This window comes from Malurus melanocephalus, unplaced genomic scaffold (assembly GCF_030028575.1).
Source record: "Malurus melanocephalus ecotype Western Australia unplaced genomic scaffold, MMel_1.1 scaffold_772, whole genome shotgun sequence".
NCBI classification, from domain to species: Eukaryota; Metazoa; Chordata; class Aves; order Passeriformes; family Maluridae; genus Malurus; species Malurus melanocephalus.
This window is the reverse complement of record NW_026624004.1, coordinates 46985-73550: the sequence shown is the minus strand read 5'-3', so window position 1 is coordinate 73550 and position 26566 is coordinate 46985. Positions and strand designations below refer to the sequence as shown.

Genomic DNA, 26566 nt, shown 5'->3' with positions numbered 1-26566 from the left:
TTTTTTTTTTTTTTGGCTCAATCACACCAGACCGACTGTCTTTGTCTGTCTGACAAGCGCCATGTTGATATCAACATCCGAGCCCCCACCTGCTGCAGCTGTGAGACCCTGGGACTTGTAGTTCCCCCCTCCCCAGGGTGACGGGGAGACCCGCCGCGCCGGGACTACAACTCCCAGCGTGCCGCGGGCGMGCGGCGCGCCAATAGGGCGGCGGAGCTGAGCTCGGGGCGGACTACAACTCCCGGCATGCTTCGGCAGCCATGACGTTATCTAGGGCGGAGGGGCGGCGGGACTACAATGCCCGTGATGCCTCGGGGTGCGGTGAGGCGGGCAGGAAGGGGGGTAGGATTGTCCCGGTAAATAGCACCGGGGGACGCGATGAAGCTGGTAAGTGCCCGCGGCAAGGGACCATAGGGGCGAGGAGGGGTCTCGACCTTCCCCCGGCGGCGGGGGGGCTCCCGGGGTCGCCTCCGGGCTGCGCAGTCTCAGGCTCGCCGCGCGTGAGGGGAAACTGAGGCGCGGGGAGGGGCGCCTGAGAGAAAAGGGGGGAACGTCATCCTGATGGAGTTGGGGAGGAACTGAGGGATAAGGGGGTGATATGGGGGTGGAGAGGGGCTGAGGGAGTGGCGGGGCCTGACCCTGAGGTGTGGGGGAAGGCGGGAGTCGGCCCTGAGCGGGGAGGGGAAGGGGGGGCCGTTGGCCGGGTTTGAGGTGTTGGATGGGCTCAAACCTCAATGGGACTCGGAAGGAGGAGGAGAAAATGTTTGAGGAGAAAATGTTTCTCAGCCTTCTTAGCCTTAAAAATCATTCTCGCGTGGAGCTTTCCCACTGCACKTGTGGCTTCTGCTGGGCTCCGCTACCAGCGTGAATAAATCCTCGTGGTTTGTRAAGAAGATGTTTTACATTTGCACTGTTATAATACAGGGAGATATTAATAAAAAAATGAGCCTGGAACAGCTTTGCCAAGGGTGCACTTTGCTTCTGACAAGGATTTTGGTCCTGATATTACTGTCTTCTGTCAGAAAGTAGATGACCCATGATATTGGTTTCCTCTCTAGATCTCCCTCTTGAACTGTTTAACTTTCCTGGAAATCTTGGATTCAGGCACTGCCTTKTTTTCCATGAAGAATTTCTGTTTCACTTAATGTGCTGCAGTTCTTGGTCTGGAAGTGGAAAACCCAAATAGTTTTCAACACACCTGAGTATAGCATTTCATTTATTTGATCTGAAGTGACATGATTATTCAATTTAAGATTGTCTCTTGGTTTTGAGACTGAGCAATGTGTTATAACAAAGTTTCATGGGAGTAAATGTGGATTCTGGGCTGATTTGAGACTTTTAGGAAATCACCCTCCATGGAAGTGTGCACAGTTAATTTCAGAGGCAGGTGGTCAGAAAGCTTGATCCTGCTTAATCCTACCTGTGTGATAAGGATCTGTGTGGGGATGAATATTAGCAGTGGGACAAACACTTCGAAGTCAAGCACTTCTGGGTGTGATTGTAGAGGCTGATAGAATTCAATGGGGAAAAAGCAAAAYGGGAAATCTTTAAATAAAGACCACAGTGGAAATGCAGAGCTCTTTTAGAGTCTTGCATAGGGGCAGAGAAAGGGAAGGAGTAGGGAGGAAAAATACAAACTGTCTGAAGTTTGTATTGGAACATTTTTAAACCTGTTTTTAAATTTAGGGACTGGGAATTATGAGGGTCTTCACCTTATATTTTTCTGGAGATAAGTCTGAATCTCAGGGTTTGGGGAGAGGAGTCAGATGCTTTTCATTCTATTTTCTTATAATTTGGGTTGAATTTGGAAGAACAGGGTACAGGTGAGGGACTAGTGGAATATTCCCTGTCCATGGCAGAGGGGTTGGGATAAGATGAGCTTTAAGGTCCCTTCCAACCTAAACCATTTTGGRATTTTGACTCCAGACCTGATTCAGAAWCCAGYGAAAACRTCAGACTCCCACAAATTCAAATATGCTTTGACTCAGGCAAATCTAGGTGCTAATTTCCCCCCAGATTTTAAGCTGCCATGTGATACTAATACTGGAGGAATGCACTGTAGCATTTGTTGGCTTCAGCTGGAATTCAGAGCACTGCCTTTTAGCCTTTTAACCTGCACAATTCTGACTGTTTTGGAGCTGCAGGAGTGAGCCACCATCTGTCTCTGTCCTCTTTTACTCTGCCATCCATGAGATCACCAGAGATACTCGGTGGGAATGGGATTTCTGTGGGGAATCTGCCTCTCCCAGGGCCTGAGCATCTGGAATCAGCCCCTGACCTTGGGCTCTTCGTGCCCCACTGTCAAAATTTYATCCAATTTGCAAAGCCTGTCAGGAAAGCTGTGAGCTGAGCTGGGYGTATTAATGCCTTTTGTGTGTTTTGTGTCTTTTTCACGTGATTTTTTTATGTTGGGACATGAGGCACCTTTGTGATGGCTGCATTTAGCCATAACGGAATAAAGTTGGAAGCAAGCAAATCTCGAAACAAAAAACTTGCATTTTWGTCCAGTCAGGAGCATGAGTGGGATCTCTGGATCTGTTTTAAATAATAACCAGTATAAACTGAATGGAAATTATCAAATTTATAATGTGTATAGAGACATGCATAGTGCAAACACTCCCATTTCTGGATTCTTAATCAAAAATTCTAACAGAGGTGCAGGCCCAGCAATGCCACCTGAGTAAAAAGCTGTACAGAAAATATGAATTGCTTTTTTTTATATTTCTGTCACTTTGCTTGAATCTGGTAGAAAGAATCCATTGACTCCCAGGAATCCACAGCCACWGAGAGAGATGAGTTTAGCTGCTTTTAAAGATGGACTAAAGAAAGATTTTCAAATTAGCTCATAGATGTCAGGGTTATGATCCTACTCATGATTATAAAAAAAAGGCAAGAAAATGTTTCACTGATAAAAGTGGTGATATTTCATTGCCTTTTTTAATTACCAATAGTTTAAAAGGTACAAAAATAGAACTTATTTTTCCCTTCATTTCTTTCTATTTACTTCAATTTATAGCTTCATTTGTCAAAGTTCTGGTCTGGTGAGAACTTAATTTCACATGAGTGTGTTACATTTGTRAATAAACGAACAGAATTCCTCACTCCTTCACCAGCTTGGCTTTACATTTTTTTTTTAAACTTTACTAAAAGAAAGGCAAAATGTGATGTAACTCCTTAATAATTAAGGCTTTGTGAATTTAAAACAAAACTCYCTGTGATATTTTAAATTTAATATTTGGGGCTTAGTAGGTTTTACTATTTAAATACAGTTCAAAGCAGGTTTTTGAGGAATGTGTGTAAATAGACTCTTTGARGGCCGTTAATCCAGACAGTTGCAGTCCTGTGTTAACATTATGAGCAGAGATAGAAAATGAAATTATTAATCTCTCTCTTTTTTTCCACTTGGTAGAGGGAAATATAGAACACAAGCTTAAGGGATAAATGACTTAGAAAAAGACTGGGTCTGTGCATGGCCAAACATGGTATTTTTCAACTTAATTGACCAAAATTTGAATTTAAAAGCTCAAATTCGACCACCTGAAAGTGGCTGTGCTGCCAGGTGCCCAGACTTGGGAGATTCCAGATGCAAAATCCCTTCCACAAGCAGAGCAACCCTCCCGCAGAGGTGGCCACGCTCGACTCAGACATTTGTTTCTAATCCCACGTTTTAAAGCCGACCTTTCTGTTCCCCTCTTATTCTAAGCTCCCGTGCCTTGTTAAATGTTTGTCACTGCAGACAGGAGGTGGCTGCATCTCAATGATGCTCAAGTGCCCCCTAYATCACCTGCTCACCGGCTCATTAAGCCTGCAAAGCCTTTGGGATTCGGATACACAAACCCTTCCATTCAGGTGGGGTTGCCCAGTCCCTTCTGTTTCCTGTTAGTGTTTAGCAAGGCAAAAAGCAGGTGAGAACTTGCCCCAGAGCTGCTGCACATGTGCAGGGGTTGTTTGGGCAGGTTTCTTACCGAAATAAAACTTGTGTTCCTGCAGGGTTTCTCTCCCTCCCTGTCCACCCCAAGTTGTTTTCAAATTTTTTACCCAAGTTTTGCTGGTAGGACAGAGTTTGGAAGAAACTGATTTCCTGGGTTTTTGGGGAGAATCTGTGATTGCTAGAAAAAAAAGAGATTCCACTTGTGTCCTAAGTCAGAAACAGGAGCTTTGCCTTTACTGACCCCTTGGGATCAGAAAAACTGCGTGAAGAAAATCTGCCCCTTAATAGCCTGACATGGGGAAATCYCAATGAATACACACAGTTTCATGGGAATTTGGGTTTTGTTCTGGTGTGTATGGAGCTGTGTTTTAAAACGGGGGGGAAAGTCAATTTGTGGGAGCGGAGGGGCTTTCACTCTGTTCACAGAATCATTGAGGTTGGAAAAGACCTTCAAGGTCGAGTCCAACCTGTAACTGACCCCACCTTGTCACTTGTCCAGGCTTTCCATGGACATCTGCAGGATGGGGACTCCACCACCTCTGTGGTCAGCCCCTTCCAGTGCCTGACCACCTTTTCCATGAAGAAATTCCTCCTGATGTTCAACCTGAGCCTTCCCTGGCACAGCCTGAGGCTGTTCCCTTTCCTCCTGTCCCTGTTCCCTGGGAGCAGGGCCTGACTCTCCCCGGCTGCCCCCTCCTGTCAGGGAGTTGTGCAGAGCCACAAGATCCCCCCTGATCCCCCTTTTCTCCAGGCTGAGCCCCTTTCCCAGCTCCCTCAGCCTCTCCTGGTGCTCCAGCCCCTTCCCCAGCTCCGTTTCCTTCTCTATACACATTCCAGCCCCTCAATATCTTTTTTGCAGTGAGGGTCCCAGAACTGGACACAGGATTTGAGGTGCAGCTTCACCAGTGCCCAGCACAGAGGGAAAGATCCTGAATAACTCCTCCTCATTTTTCTTCCAGTACTGCCTGTCAGGACATCCAACCTTGCCATGCAACGTGCTCAAGTTCAAGTCCACCACCATCATGCTGGACTGTGGGYTGGATATGACATCGACCCTCAATTTCCTCCCGTTGCCTCTGGTCCAGAGGTGAGTTCTGTGGCCTGTCAGCACTTAGGCTGTGTCTTCTTGAGTTGCARTTGGAGTGCTCTGCCTGAAATGGTGTATTGGAAGGAGGGAGGGGATGGGTACAAATGAACAACATCATCTGATATCATAAATAGACTTTGTTCACTTAAAAATTCTCTTTATCAAAATAACGTCCTTTGGCTCGGTAGACGGAAGACATTTTATGGATTTATTGATTGGTTTTTCTAGATAATTTATTCTAAGCTTCAGTAAAGTATTGCTGCAACTGCTCAGCACAAGTGAGGTCACATATCTGTCATCTTTCTGGCTTCTTCATGCAAGATGAGATAAATGGGTGACTGAGATGGAGCCCAGCAAGTCCTGTTTAACCACCATCTTCTCAGGCTGTTCTTCGGAGCACAGAGTAATGCAAAGAAAAATAGCACTCATCAGCCCTTGTTAGTTGCCTGTGTGGCATAATTGTTCCCTTTTAAAAGTTAAATAAATAAAAGGGCAGTGGAGCTGGGCACAGGGTTGGAACAGCAGAGAAACCAAAATAGAGTCTAGAAGAGAATCCTGAGATCAAGACTCTCCTTTTGATTCCCTACTACAAAGTCATGTTTCCCCAGGTTTTTAGACTAATTTGGATAATCAGTTAGGGTGACATGTCTTGTGTAAATGGAATAAATGACAAAAATTAGCAGTTGGAAAGGTGAGAATGAGTCACTTGTAGTGATGGGAAGCAGTAGGAGTTTTGTCAAAAAACATTTAGTAACTTTGATCCACAAAAAGAGAAGTGAGGAACATTTTGGGTTCAGGAAAAGCTTGATAGAGAGTGGGGAAAGGAAGTTTCCTAAGTGACCTGGTGAGGTTAAAGCAGTTTGTCCAGCACTTCCTATGWTTTGTTATTTTTTGGAGAGGAGAGGAAAGGAATAGACAATGTGTGCACTGTTCTGCAAGAACGTGGACTTCAGGTTCTGCTGCAGAGAGGCAACAGATTCCCTCGGAGCAGTGTGGAAGTCAATTTTTGTCCCATTCTATAATGCGATTGCTGACTGCAACAACTGGTGCAGTGATGGATTTTGAACAGATCCAGCAAATTTTGGAAATTCAGGTACAGGCAGAATTGCCTCACNNAAAAAAAGGAAATTGAGAGAGGAACAAGTAGCAAAATGAGGAGATTGAACAAGGGCTTAAGAGGTTCTTTAGAACGGCAGGAATCAGCCTTCCCCTGGGATATGGCAGCTTTGTCTGCTGATAGCAGACCCTGGGAATGAGCAGCCAAATTGCAGGTCACAACCTGGAATTCCCCAAGTACCTCCAGAATGTCGGCACTAAAATGACTCAAACTCAATAAGAAAGGATGTCAGATTTGACCCCTGATGGCCCAGTGGAATTGGAGCAAACACTTGGATTTAAATCCAATCAATCTTGTCGTTGAGGTGACTGAACACCCCTTAGAGCAAGGAATGTCCTGAGCACATGGACTTGGGCAAGTAATTGATCTCCTCTACAAACCAGGTGTCCTGCAGAGAGTTGTGGAAATAAGTCAGAAATGTGAGGAGGAATGTGGCTGCCACTGCAAAGTCCTTATCTCTGTAGTACTCATAGAGTACCATTAGAGATTAGGAGTCCATTACCATGTGGTCCAAATACCTCTGAAATTCAAATGTGTGTTACCAGCATAACACAGGGTGACAGAGAACTGACATTGTCATCAGTTGCCAGGTAAGGTGACAGAAGGACTGACTGCCTGAGGAGTTTGAGCACAGATCTGTCACATCTGGGGTTCTCACCAGCTGTGTCCCTTCAGAACCAGATGTGGCAACTGGAGATGGGCCTGAGTGAGATTTTACCTGAGAGGAGCCACGCTTCTCTCTGCTGTCTTTAGTCCAGAGATGTGGTCTGCAAAGTTGCCCTCAGCTATGACGTGACAGAGGATCTTTGCTATGCAGCTCAATCCCGTGTTGTACCTGGCTTGGGACCCTCCTTGAGCAAACATTCTGAGAGCATGTGCTTTAATCTCTAAGAGATGAAAGTGCTGCAGTGCTTGTGGCATTAAAGGGACTGGACATTTTTTAGGGTTCTTTGCTCTTCAAAAAAAAAAAAAAAAAAAAAACCAGTGCAAAAGTATTTTGATTCCCCTTTGCCCTAAAAATGGCAGTCCCTGTTTTTACCAGCCCATGGAGCATTTGCAGAGCACCTGCAGCTGCCAAACTCTTTATGCTCCTGTACTTGAAAGGAGGTTTGTCAACTGGAGTTTTCTCCCCTGTACCAAAGTCAAATGCAAAATGGTAAAATGAACATGTGGGAAGCTCTTAACCTTTCCTGTCGAGCCATGACACACTTGCTGACATTATTTATGGGACAGTTCCAGCTATTTTGGATTAATCAATCACTCTATTACAATGTCAAAACTATGTCAGGAGGAACTGTGTTGCTTCTTGGCTTCAAGGTAAAGAGTCCTTTCTGTCCTGGGTTGCTTGTTCTGCTTTCAGCCACACACAAGACACGCCTGCTCATTTTCCCTCCCCTGACAAGACTGCTCATTCCTCAGTGGATGCCAGTTTAGTACAAGTTTAGTGCCTTTTCATTATGAATAAAGCAAAATTCTTGCTAGGTTAAATTACGGGGAGTAGAGCAAGTGTATCAGGGAAAGTTTATTCTGCTCTGCCTCGTGCTGCTGAATTTGCAGGGATTTGCAAGGCACAAGCCAGCCTAACCTGATCTTGTTTGGCTTTGAGACAGTGGATTGCAGCCCTCCAGGTGTCTCTTCCAGCCAAGGTTTCTGTCCCCCCATCCTGTATCTGTCAGAGCTGTTGCATATCAGAGTGGTTTGTTCTTGCTTTTTCCATAACTCTTTCAGTGTCACTGCACCGGTCCTACTCAGCCCCCTCAGTCTCCAAATTACCGCTCTTAAATTGTGCTTTTGAACATGTCACTAGGGAGCACATTTAGCCACTTCATCTTTTCGATCATCAGACTTGCTCTTCATCCTCACAAGGGATTGCACTTCTCTGGCACAGCTTCTCTATGACAGACCCTTTGCTCTCACCTCTTACCTTCTGTCTTCACCCCTTGAGTCTTGCATTTCCCCTTTTTCCTTCCATGTGACTTACTGGGATCTCAGAATTTCTTTTATACTGCTGTTAGTCTGAACACAGCATTCCTCTGAGCCCTTGAATCACTTCCTATTTWCAAGATGTTGAATTTCAAAGCCCTTTTGTGTTATAAACATGCCTGTCTGTAGAGCTTAGTGCGCAGCACTTGCACAGGGCATTGCAACCGGGTCCAAATCTGAGCTTGTTGCAGGGTTTGGTTTCAGGTGGGTTCAATTCTTTTGTTTACGCAGCTTTTTTTTTGATTTCTGTAGCTGTGCTTGAGTCTGGGCAGGCAGTGGGTTTAGAGCTAAGTTGTAGGTTCACACAAAAATTAAATGTCACCGTGAAGTATGARTCAGTCTCTCATTTATGGTTGCAAGAAATGCTGCAGCCATTACTGCTGTAAACCCAGGATTGCATTGTCCATCTTGAAATTTCTTTTTTAGCATTTGAAAACACCTTTAAAGGGTGGGTTTTAATTTTTTTTCAATTTTTTTTCTGCTGCTGACTGCTGAGACCATGCAGTTCCCAGCAAAGCCTCCTTGCCCCCTGTGTCCTGTACAGCTGTTGGTGTGGGTCTTCAGGGTGACACCCAAGCAYGAAACCGTGGTTTATGTGGAAATAAAATCCCAACCTGTGTCTATAAATGACTTAGTCCAGAACATCAGTCTTTCCCTGCCACTGCTAATGGGAGTATTTGTCTGTTGTCCTCTGTCCCAGAACAGTTTTATGGTGCTTTTGTGTTGTTTTGAGCACAGAGTTTGTTGSTGCCCTAACTTCTGTTTATTCATCCAGTTTCACCACAGGGAGCTAAGCAGCAYTGAGCCTTTTTGAAATCCTCACCATAAATGACTAAAAACTCCCTGCATGCCTTGTCCTCTTATTTCTTTTTACTTATAAGTGTCATAATCATGATTTGTAAAAGTCATTTTGGTGAACACTTAACCACAGTGAAAGTGTCTGTCTGTTTTATGGAGACTGTTACTTYCCTGAGACAGAAATGGTGTTCTCTGCCTGTATGACACCAAGTAGAAGGTCTGTGCTTTAGCCACTGATAAMGATTYAGTTCATATTGCAATAATTTTTCCTCTTTCTTCCCGCAGCCCCAGGCTGTCCAAACTTCCCGGCTGGGTTTTGAAAGATGGAAGCACGTTTCTGGACAAGGTACTGTAGTGATGGTTGGAATTTTCTTGCCATGCAAAAAGCTACCTGCTGGGTGGGGAGCTCATGCTGCAGGAGCAGTGTTCCACGCTGACTCATCCCAAAGGTTTCTCTGTGTACCTTTACCAGCCAGGATGTCCTTGCAGAGCAGAACATTTTGAAACAAAATGCTAATAGCAACTCTAAGGCTCTCAGGCTTCAGAGGTAGCCTAGATTATAAAAAAAAATCCTCTTAAAATGCAGAAGTCGTCGGTGTGAATATTTTTGTATTTCAGGGAGCTCCATAAAAATAGTGCTTTGCTTTCTTAGAGTGCCTTTTATTCCACAGTCTCACTTTTGTGACACTGAGGCTTCAGAGCATGCCTATAAATGAGGTTGGTATCATACCCTTTTTCAGGCAGAACTATGAGAAAGGGAATGGTTTTTCAGGCAGAACTATGAGAAAGGGAATGGTTTGCCTATGGGAGGTCTCTCAGAGAGGAAAAGCATGGCTTTGGCCTCTTAAATCAACATGTGTTCTGCTGCTGGACATAGCAGGGAGGATATTATCTCCAGCCTCCTGATTCTAAGACACAGAACTTCCTCAGCGACATGAGAGACACAGAATTGCTCTTTTTTCCCCTCTCTTTTCATTACATCAGTTTAGGAGGCAGAATTTGTCTGAGGCTTCAACCAAAACTTGGCGCTGCAGCAGCCAGCTTGATCTGCMATAGGGGAACAATGAACACAAAAATATGTCAGATGTTAGTAAAATAGGCAGATCCATCTCAGATGTGGGCAGCAATAGGTACCAGTGGAGAAAATGCTTAATAGACTGTGCTCTGACTATGTGAACATTAAAGGAAACAGTGATAATAGTTGCTTTTGTAGGGGACTTTGAGATGGACAAAATGAATTGATCTGATTTTTACAGACAAGGGAGCCGAAGATCATAGATTAAAGACCCGATTTTTCTTCTCGTTGGAGACAAAAGAAACTGTACRGGCAGCATTTCTGTTGGTAAAATAGTAACAGCTCTATTCAGAGCACTTGCTAACTGGCAGATGCAGGGCTGCAGAGRCTCAGGCGCAGCAATGGAGTTGCTCAGTTTGAATTCCCTAGAATTTGTGTCTCCTGAACCTCTTTGGGCTCCAAAGAAAGGATAGACTGTCACTGTAGTTTTGCTTGGAATGTATTTAAATTTCTGGGATGCTGCTGCAGTGTGTGCTCGGGAGAAACCTCCAAACTCAAACTCAGTGGCAATAGAAATCATGTTAAAAATTCAAAGGCAGCATCTCTTAACTTCACCTTGACCACTGTAAGTGCTTGGAATGGTAAATTCTTTGACCCATGCTGGAAAAAGGCAAGGGAAGGAGTCAAAGGGTGGTTTTTTATCATGTGGGGTGGACATTCCTGTTACAGCACTCAGTTATAAAACTTCAGTCCTGSAGAGGCATTGAAATGTGCTGCGATCTACTTTTAATCATTTTGAACTCCCTTGAGATGAGGTTAGGAGACTTCTGCCACTAGATGTAATTGCTCATTCRTTATTAGTTGGCAGGTGCACTGTAATTATTAAGAATGGGATTCAATCTTTAATTCTGTCAGTCTGAAGCTGGCTGAGACCACTCGCTTTGGGACAGAGAAGCGTCCACAAGAGAAGGCAGGGTGGGTGGTAGAGAGCCTGGGAGTTGTGCTAGGAGTAGAGTTGGGAATATTTTGTTCCACATACCCTGCAGAATGTCACCTTCCATGTGACAAAGGTTATTGATGTCAACCTTGCAAAAGAGGAAGAAAACAGGGGATAGAGTTTAACAAAAAGTGCCATGTGGAGGTTAGATCCCCAAACGTTGTTTCATCAAATGCTCTGAGAGAGGGGCTAAAATTTATGTTTTGGTTCCAATAAGGCAGAAAAGGTTGGATGTTATTTGGAACCAAAACTAAATTTCAAACTTGCTTTCCTAGTGGTTACCAGGGCTCTTTGCTTACCTACCAGAGTGCTGTCTCTGTTCTTCCCAAGGAGGATCTGATCCTTTCAAGTACCAAGCAGCCTCATCTGGCATGAAAACAATTTCAGCAGATCTCTTACACCAAATTGTATCTAAAAGGGGGATAAATGTCTTGTAACTGGTTGGAAATTACCTGTGATGAAGAAAATGTTTGGAAAGTCCAAAATGTGTTGCCTTTGAGTAACACTTTTGTATTTTTGTGTCTCCTCTGTTGGTGTGGTTTTTTACAGGAGCTGAAGGACTGCTCTGGCCACGTGTTTGTAGATTCTGTGCCTGAGTTCTGCTTACCAGAGGTGAGTTTGTTCAAAACTTTACTGAAAAATCTGTCTCCATTCAGTCACATGGAAGAAACTCGTTAATTTGTTATCATTATGAGATTCCTCCTAATTTATGAATACTCAGTAAATAGTCCTGCTGAAACCTCTGTGTTGTTAAGGTGCCTCCAGGATCTATGACACTGCGAAGAGGATGGAAACAACCCTTTTCAACATTGATTTTGGGAGATGTGGAAAGTCTCCTGGAGCAGATGGWTACCTCACACAAAAAATAGGACTGAACTGTCCCCTTTTATGGGCTTTTCAAAGACATCCTGACTGAGCTGRGCTGAGTCTGTCAGGATCCATGTGCTGATCTAGATAAGGGCAGGGCATGAAGGCAGGGAAAGCTGCTTGTCTCTAACCACAGATACAGGACATGCCCAGTGRAGCTCCCTGGGGAGCCAGCTGTGGTTAAGGCAGGTTGGATTCTGCTGGGCTGCACTTCTGCCTGCAGCACTTTCAGGTTAAAAACTTTTACTGCCTCTTTGAGGGAAGAGCTGTGCCTTCAGATCCACTGGCATGGCTGCAAGTGGCTGCTCAAGCTGGTTTTTACTGGAATTTCTGGATTTGTGGGATTAAAAAAAAACAAAAACCAAGACTATTGAAGGTGTTTGGATTACCTGATTGATCAGGGGAATGTTGTAGGAGAGCTGAAGATGGAAAAAGCTGAGCAGAGAGTGGTGGGAATGAATGATGAGGAGCAGTATGGAAATAGCACCCTCGTTCCTCAGTGTGCTCAGTGTGATAACCTCAGTTTTTTCATTTCAGGGTGGGATGTTTTCATGTGTTTTTCTGTCTTTCTAAGACAGAATTGCTTTTGGGCAGCAATTTTTTATTTCTCCTTTCTGCCTGATCTTGTAGACAAGAAGCACAAAACACCCCTGAAGGGTTTTCTGTTTGCCAGGGTTCTGGCAATGGTGTTTTTGTGTGTGGATCCCATGGAACTTCCCTCTGGCATCACTCTTGTCATTTTGATTCTTCCAAACAAGTTGGCAGCTCTGGTACTGGTTTTGGCAAATGATTCCAACACAKTATGATTATTCCAACCCTAGTGGAATGGTCATAATCCAATCACATCAAAGAAGGCCAACCCAAAACCCTAATAATTCTGGGTTCTTGTGAGCCTTTTGGTTACTGTCCTGTGAAATGGAGGGATGTGGGAAGTAACTGTGTGTGTAGAAAGTGCCAATATGGCCCAGATCTTGGGAAGGACAGGRTTTATGTGCTGGATTTCCTTTGGAATGATAATCTGCTGGGGTTTAGGGTGCTTCAGCCAGGCTTTCTGGTTCCTTTGGGCTGGAAAACACCCAAAAGTGTAGCTCTAAATAGGACAGACAGGGAGTCACAGCTTCATTTTACCCCATTATCACTGCATGAAGCTGCTTCCCAGCAGTTTCTACAACCAGAAGATGGCAACCAGCTGCACATGTCACCACTGTAGGGAGTTTAAAAATGTCCTCTCAGATGTTTCCCAAAATTCCCAACAGATGCCACATCTCCATTAGCACTACAAAGAGATCTGCTGTGACACCCAGCTCACACCTTGAGCTCAGCTGTCTGCAGGAGGTTCAGGAATTATGGCCAGCTGAAAACAAAGTRGAAATGTTGCTGCTCTTTGGCAGCACAGGCCAAGAGGGAGCTTGTGTGAAAGAGGCTTTTACTTTGTCTCCTTCCATGCCACTTCTTTTGAAGAAACCTGTCTGCAGAAGCAGTTAGTGGGAGAATCTCGGTATGGCTTCCAGGAACACCAGTGCCAAAGCAAGCCAAGATTTGGATCTGAGCCAGCAGCCACAAGGTGATAAGAGGCTGTCTCTGGCAGCAGAGTACACTCACACATGTCAGAGTGCAGGGTGCAGCCTTCTCTTTGCTTGGCAACCTTCTGCTCTCTCACTTCACATTCAYGAAACATTTTGAAGCCTCTTCAGCTCAAAGGCACTTTAGTGAGATCGCCGCAACCAACCCCAGGGAAGGTTTTACTTTGTTTTGGTTTTGAYACTGTTTTCATCCTATTAGTAAATGCATCCAGGGTGCTGAAATGTGGCATCCTTAAGGCTGGAAAGTGGTGTTGTGTATCCTCCTGATGGCTCTGCTGGGCTGGGGTTTAGCTCAGGGCTGGAGCCCCTCTGCTCTGGAGCCAGGCTGGGAGAGCTGGGGRTGTTCACCTGGAGAGGAGAAGAATCCAGGGAGAGCTCAGAGCCACTTCCAGGGCCCAAAAGGGCTCAGAAAGAACAGGAGAGGGACTTTGGGCAAGGAATGGAGGGACAGGACACAGGGAACAGCTTCCCTCTGCCAGAGGGCAGGGTTAGATGGACTATTGGAAGGAATTCCTGGCTGTGAGGGTGGTAAAGCCCTGGCACAGGCTGCACAGAGCAGCTGTTATTGCCCCATCCCTGGAAGTGTCCAAGGGCAGACTGGATGAGGTTTGGAGCACCCTGGGATACTGGGAGGTGTCCTGGGTGGAGCAAGTTGGTCTTTAAGGCACTTCCCCCCCAAACCATTCCAGAATTTGGTTCTGTACGGTCCAGACACAGCTGAAAACCAAACCATGGACAAACCAAGCCTTGGCAGGAGCAGGCATCAGCGGATCCTTTGATCCYTTGCAGGGAGTGTGCTCCTGCCTGGAAGCCCAGGAAGATAAAAGATGCCCTATCATGGATCTGAGCAGTGATGTCCCACCTCCTGTTCTCAGCTTGGAGATCAGGCTCTGCCATCAGCTGTGATCATGGATTGAAACCATGAACGCTTAGTGAGGAGTTAAGCAGCTTGTCACCAGAGCACCGTGTCAGCCCTCTGAAAAGCAGACTGACCTACTTTCCTGCCTTTTTTATTCAAATTGCTGGACCAAGCCTTGTAATCAGATAATATGTGCTTGATGAGTGTTGAATTCCATTAGCTGCTCTATAATAACCGAGTTAGAGGTCAGTAATCTTGTAAATTTCTGACTTGACACCGTTTGTGTTATAGCATTACCAGTAAATATTTCTAATTAAAATTCCTTTAACAATGTGTGAAATCTTTCACTCTCAGAACTCTTTAGTCTAAACTGTTGCATGCAAACACATTGGACCCACCCATGTATTTTGTCGTGTCCTGTGAATGGGCTTMATCTCCTGCTGTAGCAAATGTGAATGATAAAGTTGCCAAGCATTTGCTTTGAGAAAATATGAGAATTATTAAATTACAGTAATTTAAGGTATAATTAATGAATTTAATAATATGTRTTATTATTTACATATAATATTGTAATTATTTTACATTTTATTATTATGATGTGTAAAATATATATTTTATATTATTATGTTACTATTCTGTGTAAAGTATATATTTTRCATTATTATRTGTAAAATACAACCTTCATTCATCTCTCTCCTGGGGTACAGTATGATGTGCTCCATAAAAAAGTATGAGACAGTCTAAATCACTGCTGCAGAAGTTTTGGTGTCTCTTCTTCCCTAAGGAGGTGCAGGCATCAATTCTTTGATAAAAGTAAAATAATGACAGATCTCATAACAGCAGCCATTTCGTCACCTGAAAGACAGACAAACCCAGGACAGGGTTTTCCTTTTCAAGTTAGAGAAGGGAATAATGTTAGGGGGTTTTTAAAATAAATCTTGTTAATTTAAAGGCAACRTTCAGCTGAGACATGCTTTGATAAACCAGTTGCATTCTTGCAATATAAAGTTAAAAAAAAAAAAGAGAAGTTTTTCTGCCTTTGCTTAAAATGTATGAAAGGGTTACAAGTTGCTTTTCTCTCCTCTGTTTTCAGACTGAACTGCTTGACCTCTCCACAGTGGATGTAATCCTGATCTCCAACTATCACTGCATGATGGCACTGCCCTACATCACAGAGTACACAGGATTCACTGGAACAGTTTATGCCACCGAGCCCACCGTTCAAATTGGCAGGTAAAAAGCCCSTTCATATTCTCAGCTTCTCTTTCATCGCTGCTGAGGAGAAGGTGTAAAGGACAATGTGGGGAGGGGAGTGGTGTCTGATGTTCCAAAGAGGCTTTTAGGCGGGAGCTGAACGGGAGCCAAGTCCTTAGTGCTGCAAATGTGTTAACTCCATGTTTCCCAACCTCTGGAGCCATCAACATTTCCAGCAGGTGCTCTGTGTTGAGTCCAGGCTGTAGATCTGGGACAGTAGATCTTGGGTGGGCTGTGACACCTCGAGCAGCACTTGCCAAATAGGCAACTTCAGACTTTCAAACACCATGGATCAAAGAGTACTCCTGCTCCTCTCTGCTCCCCTCAAACAAAAAGAGTCTTTCCAATAAGAAAATTGGACTTGTTCCCAAAGAAGCTGTGGCTGCCCCATCCCTGGCAGTGTTCAAAGCCAACTTGGACAGGACTTAGAGCAACCAGGACTATGGGAAGGTGTCCCTGCCCATGGCAGGGGTTGGAACTAAATGATCTTTAMGGTCCCTTCCCACCCAAACCACTCTAGAATTCTGTAATTCCATATAACCACTCTTTCCTCCACTCCATGGAAAGRAAGTTAAGCTGACTTCATCTTAAATGACAGTTGAGATACATGAGCTCTGAACTCCAGAGAAGTGCTAAGAAAAATAGCAGAAATAGGAGATTGAAGGAGAAGCTATAAGATCTGACAGTGCAGTCAAAACCAGAATAGTCGTCAAACTTGGCAGTTTATTTTTACAGAATTGTCTTGTTGAATGGATGGGTCAACACCAAACACTGCAGGTTTGTCCCTTGAAGCCTAGCTGGACTTGTGCTCTGTTCCCAGAGCAGCTGCCACATTCAGTATTTAGGAACCAGATTAGGCCCTGCTATCTGGACTACTCCACTGAAGGTCCCATGCAAATGTTCCATGCAAGAGTAATTCCCCCATTGTGTGAAAACAAACAGAAACCGAAGGCCCTTGTAGGTGAAAGGAATTGTGAAAATATGAGTGAGTTGTAGACCTCTGGGCTTTGCTGGTCCAGAGCTGGAGGTAACAAAAAGAGTCTTGTGGGAGAGTGCTCTGGGGTGGTTCTCCCCATCCCAAATCATTCCAGATGCTGTCCTTCTGCTCCTGCCTTCAAGGGAAAGCCTGCACACAGTCACAAAAGCTGTTTAATTTTAGGCAGTGAAATCTGCAGTGACAATTTCTAAAGGTTGACACATTTTTGTCTCAAATATGTCCTGGTAGAGATGAGGAGAATTCAACATGCTTGCCTTCCCATAGTGATAAACAGGCATCAGCTGAGGAATTTCCATTGTATATTTTGTCTCCTTCCATATCAAAAGCAGTCAGTAATGAAGAAATTATCTTGCACTTTCCATGTAGCCCATAACCCAGTGGGCCAAATCCCCTCCTCTGTTGTAACCATGCAGATGGAATTAGAAACACTCCGTGGAGAAACAGGGGTAGTGCTGGTAATGGCCTCTGCGGGAAGAATCTCCTTCAAACTGCCTGAGAGTGTTACAGTTTGTSTGGTATTTTGGAAAGATTTGGGCTGAAGTTCTCTCCTGTGTGAGAAGAGGCAGTACTCATTTAGGTTTGATTTATGTTTTCAGGCTTCTCATGGAAGAACTGGTGAATTCCATTGAACGCGTGCCAAAGGCCCAGTCTGCCTCCATGTGGAAGAACAAGGAGGTACAAAGGTAAGGAATGAGTCCTCAGGAAACGTGGCTATCCTAAACCACCAAATTTGGGATTCACTGTAAGGATGGCTCAGCTCCCACCGTTTGGGATTTGCTGCTGTGCTGTGATTCCTTAGGTTGATTCTTTCTTTAATTATTGCCACATTGCTGGTTTTCCAACCTCACAAGTTTTCTTTTTTGGAGAATCACTTGGGAACAGCAAAGCCTCCCCTGATATCCCCTCACACAGTTTGGCTTCATGATGGTAGGTAAWACCAGCAGAATTTGGTATTACCAGCATAAAAAGTTGTTGAAATGAGAAGGCAGTTTAAATTTAATGATACTGCATTGGAATAATTTAAATGGTATTTACATTCATGTTTGCTGACATACTGAGARAGTCAAGACACAGCTGCTGGAGGTCAGTGGTGTTACCTTTCTTCCCATCTTCTTTTACACCTGAACAGCAGAGGTGAGGTTTTTGGCTTTMCAAGGCTTAAAAACAAATTAAAATCTGAATAAAAAAGATTATTTGGAAGCATTGTGTCCCTTATTCCAGCTATACATCAAAACAAGATGCTCAAAATTGAGGGCTTTTGAATTCCTGTGGAATCTAAAAAATTATCCATACAGTTTACTRATTACAGCTGATGCTTTCCTTGGGAATAAAAACAATTTTAGGTGCACAACATGTTCCTTGGAGGAGACAGTTTTGTTTTTAGCACATTTTAAAGATAGGGTTGGTTGATTAAAAAGTTATTTTTAAAAGCTGCTTTGTGCATTTTTAATTGATCTCCCATTTTATATCCTAATTCTTAAGATGGCTTGATTTAGAAGTTTCCTAAAAGTGAGTTATTTCTTACATTAGAAGAGCAGGTTTGATATTTTCCAATATCACAAAGCAGACAAATGAAAAATCCARATTACCATGGTTTTAGCTGTATATTTTGTTTCCCTGGTGAATTTAGGATCAGTCTCTGCACTGCAACTTTCCCTCTTCTGAAGATGAGTAGAACCCGGATGTAAAGCAAAATTAAAGACATGAAAGTTTAGCAGGATTTTCAGAATCATGGGTTTGTTTTTTTTTAATTTTGGGGTCCTCTGGCCTGCCCAGAACCACTCCTGAAGCTCCCAGTGTGTGGAGAGAGAGGACTGGAGCCATTATTCCTGTCACTGCAGGCGTGTTTTGTATGCATGGTTTAAAGGAGGATCATATATCTTGCAGCTCATATAATGTCACTTTCCTGGTGGTCGTATTTTAGGAAAAGTGCTGTCTGGCACTTTGCATGCTGCTGACTGTTCCAGAGGAGAACACTGAGAGGGAATCTTTGTTCTCATTCAGCTGCTGTAGAAGGCTGGAGCCTTTTTTTCCTTGAAGTGGTGTTTAAAGTACATGTTCCTCTCTCCTGTTGCTGRATTTGTCCCCCAAAACTCATAGTTCCATCATGTGGCTGGTAAAGGGGTAACAGGGAGGTAGGAAGTACTGAATTAAAATTTAATATCATAAATTTGTGTATTGTAAACTCTGCTGGTATGAGCCAGTGTTGTCTTTGAGCTGGAACAAGAGGACAAATGTGAACTCCCTCTCCAGCTCTGCCCCACCTGTGCTCTGAGTTTCCCCCTTCACCTCCCTGTGCATCTGTAAAACAGCTCCCATGCAGCACAGAGGTTACACGGGGACTGTAATTAATGTTTGCAAAGTGTTTTGAGATTCCTGGTGACAAGTGTCACGCAGGCATGAATAGAACTGATGATTAGAGCATGTGAGCAAACATCCACTGATCCACAAATTAGCACCTGGCTAATGGCACATGCAGCCTTGGACTGACATCCGTTAGTTAACAAAATGTGATCTTGATGAATTGGGGTTTTTTTTTCCTACTTAGCTGTTGCTAGCACAGAATACTTATTACTTCTGAGTCTAACTTTAATTTTTCTGGCTGATCAATCCCCATTACTGCTTTACAGTTCATCTAGTTCCACTCCAAACAGTTAGTATAAAACACAGAGTATTATCATCTTCATTAGATAGAGCATTGGAGCATTTTAAATGCAAATACTGTATAAAATATAATAAGTTCGTTAGAGTGGTTTACATTTTTCCATTATCAGATCCAGTCTGAACTAATTGCTTAGCCAGTGTTATTGCCACTGGGTTTTATTTCAAATGAGCATTCTCGTGGAAGCTCTGTAGATGTCTTTCACACTGATTGTGATTAGGGGGATAAAGAGGAAGTTTGCCTTATCATAGGCATTTTGTTGACTTATTGTTTGATGGTTTCCTATATATTTTCAAGTGTTTGAAACAGGCTGTTTGCTGAGGTCGAGCAGGGCACGAGAGAGGCCGTGGGCTGATGTAGTTTGATGCTGCCATCCTCCTGTCCTTTCAAACAAGTCTGGGATTTTGTGTCATACACTAAATGTCACCTTTGCATTGACCAGGAGGGACTGTCTGTGCAGATCCCAGTGAAGGATTCAAATCCCTGAGATTTGCAGTGTGAATTTTGGATCCTCAGCCATGTGGATTCATGGTACTTCCCTGCTTGTGGCTGTCCCAGCAGTGCCCTCCTACATCTGATTGTTGTGAGGTGATCCATAACAGGATGTTACCATAGTATTGGTAGATTTACTCCAGACCACAAAACACCCAAAACTCTCTGCAGAGATTTTAGAAATTAGGATGGCAGACTGAACACTTCCAGGGGCACATCTGAGGGACCAGCACCTCATTGTCTCTGTGCCATTCAGCCACAGGAAACCACTGCAGACTGGTGCCACAGGTCTCTGCCAGGGATCAGAGTATTTCCAGTGTAGACACAGAGTCAAGGCTAAGARAAACTTCCTTCAATCACCAAAGACAATTCCATTCTCCATTACCTGGAGAAATAYTCTCCTCTTCCCAGAAGAGAAGCTCCTGAAAGCATCCAACACTAAATGCTTCTTAGGGTAGGTTAAAGGCTTTTACAGGCAATTTGCTTCAGTGCACTGGTGGACAACTCTCCCCATTGTTTGTCCTTTTGTTGCTTACGACTTCCCAAAAAAGACCTTGAAGGCATTGTTTRTTTCCTGAAGCATGGGTGCTTTCAGCCAGCATGTGCTGGAATTACAGTTATCACTCTGGACCTGTGCTGTGSTCTTGGCAAGAGCTGCCCTTAATCCTTTCTTCAGTATCTTAAATTATGGAGGAGTTCACTGACCTAGTAGATATAACAATAAATTAAATTCCTTTAAACAAATTGATCAAAGAAACTTGACCAATTTCCATAAATCTTTGGAAATTGGTTTGAATTAGCCTTTGATTTAGCATTGGTTTAATATACAAAAAAAAAAAAAATCCTATTCTTCTTGCACATTTGGCAGCTGTGCTGCTTCCTGCCTCAGTTCATGTTGCTAAGGAAGATTTATTTCCCAGAAGTTAGCCATCCCTCTTCCAGCCTGTGACATTATAGTTCACTTCTTCCCTTGACAACGCCGGCCAGCTGACTTGCAATGTCTGTGAGGAGCAGAATGGATGAATCTTACTTTGGTGTAAAACATCTTAAATACTTCCGTGGAGGGGATTTCAAAGAGCTCTGCAGTGTCAGCTCATGTATCCTGCCAGGGCACTCAGGAGGGAAGTGGGATTGAAGGCAGGGAAACTGAGCTGCTCTTGTAAGAGGCCAGCAGCAAAAATCAGGGCAGAGCCATCGCTGCTCATAGTCTGATACCTGCATTTTAATCACCACATTGTTTCAGATCATTAGGATATTATTCAAATTATTATTATAAGAAAAACAGACACTTATCTAAGGTCCCAGTCCTCTCTACCAATGCTGGAGATGCATTTCATGTTGACTTCTCAGATCAGCCAGCATCTTTCATCAGTGGTGAAAATATCCCAAGAGTTGTGATAACATCTTGGTCACAGCTGCTTCTTTGATGCAAGGGCTGGACAGAACAGCAGCTGGAGGAGAGCAGTCCTTGGGCTGAGGCAGAGTGGGAAACGTGGCTCTGCTCCTCAGCAGGCAGAAAATCTCACTCCTCACTTTGAAGCACCAGGGATGTTTAAAAGAAAAAAGGGTAAAAATCTAAGATCTGGAGAATATAGAGAGCTGTTAAACCTGTCCAGCAGCAGCTGTTCTGGATCCTCACAAAACATCCCATTGGTGTTCACAGGTTGCTGCCAGCCCCGCTGAAGGATGCAGTGGAGGTGTCCATGTGGAGGAAGTGCTACACCATGCCAGAGGTGAACGCAGCCCTCAGCAARATCCAGCTGGTGGGCTATTCCCAGAAAATCGTGAGTACCTGGACAGCTGTCCTCAGGGCAACACCAACAACTGTTTTCCAGCTCTTTTTCCCCTTTAGATCCTGTGTAGGATCTAGTTACCCAAGCCTAAGCAAGCCAGAATAATACTGACTGGCTCTCAGTCAGTCTCCCAGGAAGAGTTCTTGTTAGGTGAAATCAGGGAAAATCCATTTGTTTCTCTCTTCCTTGGGGAGGCCAATTTTAAGGCGGCGTGCCTTGAAATTTGGAGCTGATGGCTGGCCCACTGAGAGCTGGGAGGATGCAGGGAGTGAATGTATCCTCTGTCTCTAAGCCACATCCCCTTCCCACTCCCCTATCTCACTTCTGGGAATCTTTTGAGTGCTTTAGCCTCCACTTTCTTTCGTACTGTAAATTAGGGATTGTAAACAAAACCTAATGGTTCGATGTGAACTTCTGAAACTCCTTTCCCAGGGCTCCCAGCTAACAGTTATTATCTGTAATGCTGTTGACTTTAATCCAGTGTAGTTTCCAGAATGAACTGAACCAACARTTCCATGGTCTGTAGGTCCCTTATGGTTGTAGGCAGCTATGGGCCATGATCCCGGTTTGTGAGCTGTGATACCCGGTTTTGTTGCACAGAGRTCATAAGAAATTTAAAAATGGGTTAAAGTTGTGACTCCTCATTATCCAGGAGTTGTTACTCTTTATTTCTTACTGTCTTCACAGTGTGGATGCATCTCACCTGATTTTAGATCCGTGCATGTGAGCCAATCATTTTTTTTATAGTTACTAGGAAAAAACCTCCTTTTTTTTTTCTTTCCTAAGCTAACTTTTCAAACAATCAGACTTTAGAGCCTTGGCTTACAAACTGTGAGAGATGAAGGCCTCTGCCTTGTTTTGCAAGGCAACCAAATAATGTGAAATACTAGAAAAATCAGGAGTATTGCATGAATCAATTTCATTTTCTATTACTCAGTAACCAGAAGGTGGRTCACATTAGGGAGGTCTGTACATGAAGGCTTCTTTCCCTTTCTCCAAACAAGTAAACCATAATTCTGGGTACAGATAAAGGAATACACTTCCTAATGACACCTGGAAAGGAGGCAACTGTCAGGCTGCTTACACTGAAACTAAAATATGAATTGAGTTTGCAGGATGCTGTTGCTAAATCACCAGAAGGTAGCAYTTAAAAGGAAATAAAGTTAGAAAGTGAGTGAGTTTGTTTTCCACAGTAAAATTAGTAACCCAAGCAGAGTTTTATATCAATTGAGAAGTATCTGTCCTTCCTTGTCTCCTGCTCTCTCCGGCCAATATCAGTTTAATTTAAAGGAGAGTAGAGTCTTCAAAGCTGAAAAGCTTTGGATTGACTTCTTCAATACAGCAAAGGCAGGCAGAGGATCAGGACCCTGGCTGATTCCTTCATTTTGAGGTATTGTTCAGTGTGAACTYAGATGCCATAAAATCCACATGGAAGGGAGACTTCATGGAGGCCCTGCCTCAGGAAAAGCTTTTCTCAGAGCATGTGTCCTGTTGGACATGGGTAGGTAAAACCAGCAGATGTAATTCTCAGTAAGGTTTTCAGCAGCAGAACTGCTTTTAAATTCATACAACTGGGGAGAAAATGACCTGGTTTGACTTCTTTTGGAGCTCTCTCAAGTTCATATCTCTCACTGTGTTTCAGGAGCTGTTTGGTGCTGTGCAGGTCACCCCTCTGAGCTCGGGCTACGCCCTTGGAAGTTCCAATTGGATTATCCAGTCACACTATGAAAAGGTTTCTTAYGTTTCAGGATCTTCTCTGCTGACAACACACCCTCAGGTACAGCCCCTGACTTTTGTCAGTCTTTAGGAGGAACTTTTGCTCAAAAAATGAGGGGTTATTCCAACTTGGATCAGGTTTAAGATAGAGGATATACTAAGGTAACTGTGTTATCAGTGGCTGGACTTAATGGGCATTGATAAGATGTACCCTGATAAGTGACAGGTATCAGTAGTTACTAAAGGAAAGATAACTAAAATTCGTTGGTATTGGTGATTTGATGTTAACTAAAAACTGTGAAATTGCTTTTCATTCTAAATAGGGAATTTTCAACAGAGTTGAACAAAAGAGCATTAGTGTCTTTTTTTTTAAAAATCCATATTTGACTGAGGAGTCTTCACAGACAGTTCACAGACTGCTTTATATCACTTCTGAAACATCCTTCCTTGGGAGAAATGATAGCTAACTGGCTGCCAACTTTTCCACCCTGCTCTACTAAGGGCAAAGTCTTTATAGTGCTGTAGATGTAATTTCCAGTAAATTAATTCTCTCTAGATCCATAAATTCTTAGTGCGAAGAATGGCTCGAAGTTTGCAGTGCCTGCACTTCAGAAGTTGTCAAAATAGTTAAAAGCATTATTGCAGGAGGTCTTTAAAATTAATTTAGAAGATGTATCAGGTTCTTGATCAGTAAGTAATTTCCCCCAAGGTGGGTGTCTGCTGGAGAGCTTTGCTTCTGAGCATCCCTCACTTAAAAGCTGAGAAACTACAGTAGATAAATGATCCTTAATAGTAGGGCCATCCTTAGATGCACMAAATGTATCAGAGCCTCTAAATTTCCATTTCTCAGCAGCCTCATTCCATCGTGGCCTGTGCTCTCTTATCCCCTCCTGCACAAGGAGCAGCAAGATTTGACAGTGTGTGAATGGAATATTTCTGTGAGGAGAAACTTTGCCCTGTAAGAAGTTAATCTGGTGACTGAGAATGTTTTCTCCTCATTGACATGAAATGGTGATTCAGTTTATCAGGTCAGGCTGGYCATGCTTCATCAGTTCCCAAAGGTGAAGGTTTCTCTGGAAGCTTCTGGTAAAATCCCATTTTAAAGGAAATTACTCCCAGTGGCAGGGAATGGGGTGTGGTGAACTGCTCTTTGGAAGGAGTAGCTTAACAGTTAAAATCCCATTCAGTTTRTACTTTTCTTGTTATTTACCACATCACAGATGTTTCCCCAGATCATCATTGCCTTGCATTTGCTTCCAGATGTTTTTTGAAGACAATGGATAGTTTTTGTCCTGGGGTTAATCCCTGAGCACCAGCACAGGCTGCTACAATCTGGTGTTCCTGTATGGAGGTTTTGGGAGCTGCCAACCAGCTCTTCATCATCTCTTTGATGTCTGACAGACCATATGTAATGATAACAATATCTTGAGTGGCACACAGTCAGAATTGTGAGCAACAAATCCGTGCTTTATCCTCAGGGAGTGGGAAGTTCTTCATCTGACCCATTTCTCTGTAGGATGGTGGTGAAAAGTTCATAATGAAATTCCCAATTTTTTTAGCAGGTTGTGAAAACAGTCACTGTGTTTTGTTTTWAAAAGGATGTCCTTTGAACATATCCAAAGCTTCTTTTCCAGTGAACTGGGAGTTAGGCCTGGCACCATTAACTCTTCCCTGTTCCTCTGGCAGATGGTTTCCATCAAAATTTTGCCACCCCCTCTCCTGAGGCTGGAATTGACACCGTTGCCACTGAAGTGGAGAACAAGAGTTGACAGCACAGGTTCAGAYGTGTCACTAAAAGCTTTTTAAGACATATTCTTTACATTAACCCACAAAAATCAATGCAGGCCCTCTCAGTGCAATGGCAGCTGAAATTATGCGGATCTAATATGCCATAATCATTATGTACATTATCACAGGCAGATTCCATATGATTTTTTATTGCATTATTGGCATTTCATTTTCATGGACACACTACGGAGAGTCAAAGATGGGGATAAATCTCACGTGTCAGGTCTGATCCTACAAAGGGRTGCACAATGTGAACTTCTGTCAGARTTGCTGTGAAATTYCCCTGCATGTTTAACAGARCAAGGTCCTTCTCAACTGCTTCAGRAGGGCTCTGGAGAGCTGTGAGCAGGGGAATTGACCTTACAGTGGTCTTGGAGGTCGAGCAGAGGAAATCTCTTCATCTGTCTCTTCTGGCACAAATCTTTCCTGGTTGGTGAGACTGCAGAGGGTTGTTTATTGAGAGTAAATAACCATAAAATACCACACAGCTGCCAGCAGTTGCCCACTTTTGCTTGAACAGTAGCTGTGGGAAGTGCATCCCAACCCTGAGTGAGGCTCAAAGTTACCTTTTCACCATCTGCAGAGAGAGAAGTGGGTTTTACCTTATCAAGATTGGATCAGGCTGAGTTTTCAGTATCAAGAATATGTATTTAGTGTCACATTAAAGCATAATTTCTGAATATCTACTTTGTGTTTGCTGATGCAGAGAAATAGGTWTGCATTTTCATTCTGCTTTGATAAAACACCAATTTAAAACAAGGTAGGTTTCCACAGGTGGAGGAATGCTCAGTTTAAAGTGTTTTTGAAGTGGTGACTGTATTTATGATGTCCTGCCTGGAGAGACTCTCCCATTCCTGATTTGATTTCCCTATGCTCTGTTCCAGCCCATGGACCAGGCYTCTCTTAAAAACAGCGACGTTCTCATCCTGACGGGGCTGACCCAAATCCCCACTGCCAACCCCGATGGCATGGTGGGAGAGTTCTGCAGCAACCTGGGTAGGTCACTGAGAGAAATCTCCTGCCTATTTTATCCTCTTATTCATGGCTTTGGGTGGGAAATAATTCTGAGATTCCTGGAATTGAATAAGTTGTCCAGCTATAGCTCCTGGCATAAAACTACCTGTTTAGATTTTACAACGTGCTCCTGATGCCATTAATACAGTAAGTGCTTGGAAAGACACAAGTTGTACCTAAAATGTTTTGGAATGGAACAGGTATAATGAGATTTAATCATCTTCTGCTCCTGGTTTGGTCAGGATGTCACTTGGCTGCCAACAGGCTACGTGTTGCCTGGCCTTTGGATATTGTTCCCAGCTGAAATATTACTATTTCCTTCCTGTGTATCAGCCAGAGTAAAACCTTTACGTGCTGCTTTTTTATGACTTTCAGTTTTGAAAACAAGCACATCTGCTTCCCTTTTTACACCTGACTTTTAAATATATCAAAAGCAAACAGCACAATCTCTGCTTAAAAAAAAAAAAAAAGCCAAGATATATTTATAGACCCCCAGAAATATAAAACCTAATCAGATGCTTTCACAGCTGGAAAAGCTGATAATTGCAAAGCTGTGGTATCAGTGTGAATGGCAGCATTTTCCAGCCTGTTTGGAATGTCACATCCAGTGCTG

The 26566-nt window shown here is 43.5% G+C and overlaps 1 protein-coding gene across 1 annotated transcript in view; it reads left to right on the top strand.

The window, feature by feature from the left end:
* Nucleotides 1–325: 325 nt before the first annotated feature.
* The window catches only part of INTS9 (integrator complex subunit 9), a 61648-nt gene continuing 35407 nt past the window's right edge, over nt 326–26566 (top strand). Inside the window, exons 1-9 of the mRNA XM_057385060.1 lie at nt 326–387; nt 4891–5018; nt 9202–9262; nt 11478–11540; nt 15331–15470; nt 17085–17171; nt 21306–21426; nt 23078–23212; nt 25824–25935. Of these exons, the coding sequence (XP_057241043.1) occupies nt 379–387; nt 4891–5018; nt 9202–9262; nt 11478–11540; nt 15331–15470; nt 17085–17171; nt 21306–21426; nt 23078–23212; nt 25824–25935 (856 nt within the window). The 5' untranslated portion in view covers nt 326–378. The remainder of the gene's footprint in view (nt 388–4890; nt 5019–9201; nt 9263–11477; nt 11541–15330; nt 15471–17084; nt 17172–21305; nt 21427–23077; nt 23213–25823; nt 25936–26566) is intronic.